The 2,123-nt window shown below is 36.9% G+C and overlaps 1 protein-coding gene across 1 annotated transcript; it reads right to left on the reverse strand.

Moving 5' to 3' along the window:
• Positions 1-444: 444 nt before the first annotated feature.
• On the reverse strand, positions 445-1,614 carry Cabs1 (calcium binding protein, spermatid associated 1). Its single transcript, XM_026402567.2, has one exon. It carries the CDS (start codon positions 1,612-1,614, stop codon positions 445-447), a length of 1,170 nt encoding a protein of 389 aa, XP_026258352.2.
• Between the last annotated feature and the right edge of the window lie 509 nt (positions 1,615-2,123).

Below are 2,123 nucleotides of genomic sequence, written 5' to 3' on the forward strand. Positions count from 1 at the left end.
ACTTCAGACGATTTTTTAAGAACATTTTTAATACTACAGTAATTTTTGAGTTATTAATTTGATTATCTTCATATTCTAAAATGTAACATTAGGGATTAATTAAAATGGCATGGATAATTAATTATAGCAGGAAGAGAATTCCTTTCTTGCTTTCTTCATACCTAGAGGGCTAGTATAGTGCATTTTTTATTGAGATAAATAACTGTTAGATAACTCAAACTTCAAACTTTGTAATACTAGTTTACTGCCATTTCTTTAAATTTCCATAAATATACTGTGCTATGTGACTCTATTCATAAGCCTTGCATTTTCTAACTCTAATACTTGCCTGAAATGCCCATATTCTTTCATTTAAGATTTTTGCTTGTTGAAAAAACTTCTGAGATGTTAAGACTAGTTGTCTAGATTATTGCACAATTCTACATGGCATCCCTTTTGCTATTTTTAAATCATGAACTCATCTGGATCTTCTTTTAGTAGTTTAAAGACACCCGTTTCATCTGCAGAAGTGTCTTCTTTTTGGTTTGTGATATCTAGTTCAGGGGTAATTCCAGAAAGTGACTCAGTGACCTTGACAGATTCCACTGTATTATTTTCAGGTGTATCTTCTGTTTTGTTAGTAGCTGGTTCTCCCAAAAAGCTCATAGCAGCTGATGCAGGCACAATGAAGTCATATCTGGATTCAACAGCAGTAAGTAAAACAGAATGGGTCTCTGCTTCATTTGCCATGCCTCTCTCTATCCAAACATTGACTTCATCAGTAGACTCTTCATCATCAGTTAGATTATCTTCTGGGTTGTCTTTGTCTTTTTCAGCAGAGGCAGTAAGTTCAAACACTGTAATAAACTTTTCTTCATCAGAGTCAGTGACTTTCGTAAAAGAACTGGGGTCATCCTCTGAAGCAATTAGGTCAATTTCAGTTATGTTCTCTTCTGCAAGGTCAGTTATGTCTGGAATGGTGGTGAAGTTTTTTTCAGTAGATGGAGAAATTTCAGCTTCAGGAATAGAGGAATCAGTAACTGGGACAGCCCCATCAGAAGGAACCTTAGATTTGTTTGAGGAATTAGTCTTGCTAACTTTGATTTCAGGGGTATCAGCAACCCTGGCAGTGCTGTCCTGTAGTGTGCTAGAGACTTTGGCAATCATGGAGATATCTTCACCTTCTGCATTAATGGTAGCCAAGACGATATCTTCTTTTGCCTTGCTGGCGGAAAAATCTATTAAAGAAACTGTAGCGACTGGGGATGAAACATTTCCAATTTTCACTGGAATGAAATTTTCAGTAATAGAATCCTTAGCTATGGAGTGTGTAGTGCCAGTCAGAGTAGTAACTTCTTTTTCCAGATGAGTTGTTGACTTAGTCTGGGTCTCAATATCATCTTCTGATATGAATCCTTCCTTAGTAGACATAAGTTTGTTGACTGTAGTTGTTGAAAAATCACTTTCTAGCATATAGTCATTTACTGAAGTTATGTGGTCTCCTTCTGAAGTAATAGTTGTTTCTGACCTAGGAATAGTGTTCTCAGCCCCAAAGAAAATGGTTGCTTCAGGTGATGTTTTACTGCTTTCTGTTGGAGGATGAGAATAAATTTTAGGCAAACCATCCTCAGCCATGGGGTGAAGTGGCACTGTGCACTCTCACAGGTCTTTCTCCTGGGCTTAGTGGCATCCCTGGCCAGGAGAGTGGTGATTGAAGTGTTGGTCATCATGGTGATTGTTGCATCAACCACAGGGACAATGGCACTGCCTCACCTTGGAGGTGTTTCTTTGCTGTGATTGGACATCTACTTTTAAGAGTGTTGATGTTAAATGAAAAGAATGTTGCCTTCTCTGATTAAAAAATCAAAATTGATACCAAATATTTCAATTTCAGGGAACTGAGGATATATCATTCTTTTTATAAGGGATATGGCTTCTGATAGTGTCATTTGAAAAGATGTAGTCAAGTGCTTTGTGGGTTTAGAGTCAGTAGGGGAAACTCTCAAAATCATAAATTATCAGCATCAGCTTAAAGTCACCTCTCTTTCAAGTAAGTAGGAGTGTCTTTCTGAGGTAAAGTCATCTTCCCATGAGATTCTTGGTATTTAAGTGCAAAATAAAATAAAATAAATGGCACTTTTGAC

Source organism: Urocitellus parryii, chromosome 10 (assembly GCF_045843805.1).
Source record: "Urocitellus parryii isolate mUroPar1 chromosome 10, mUroPar1.hap1, whole genome shotgun sequence".
Lineage (NCBI taxonomy): Eukaryota > Metazoa > Chordata > Mammalia > Rodentia > Sciuridae > Urocitellus > Urocitellus parryii.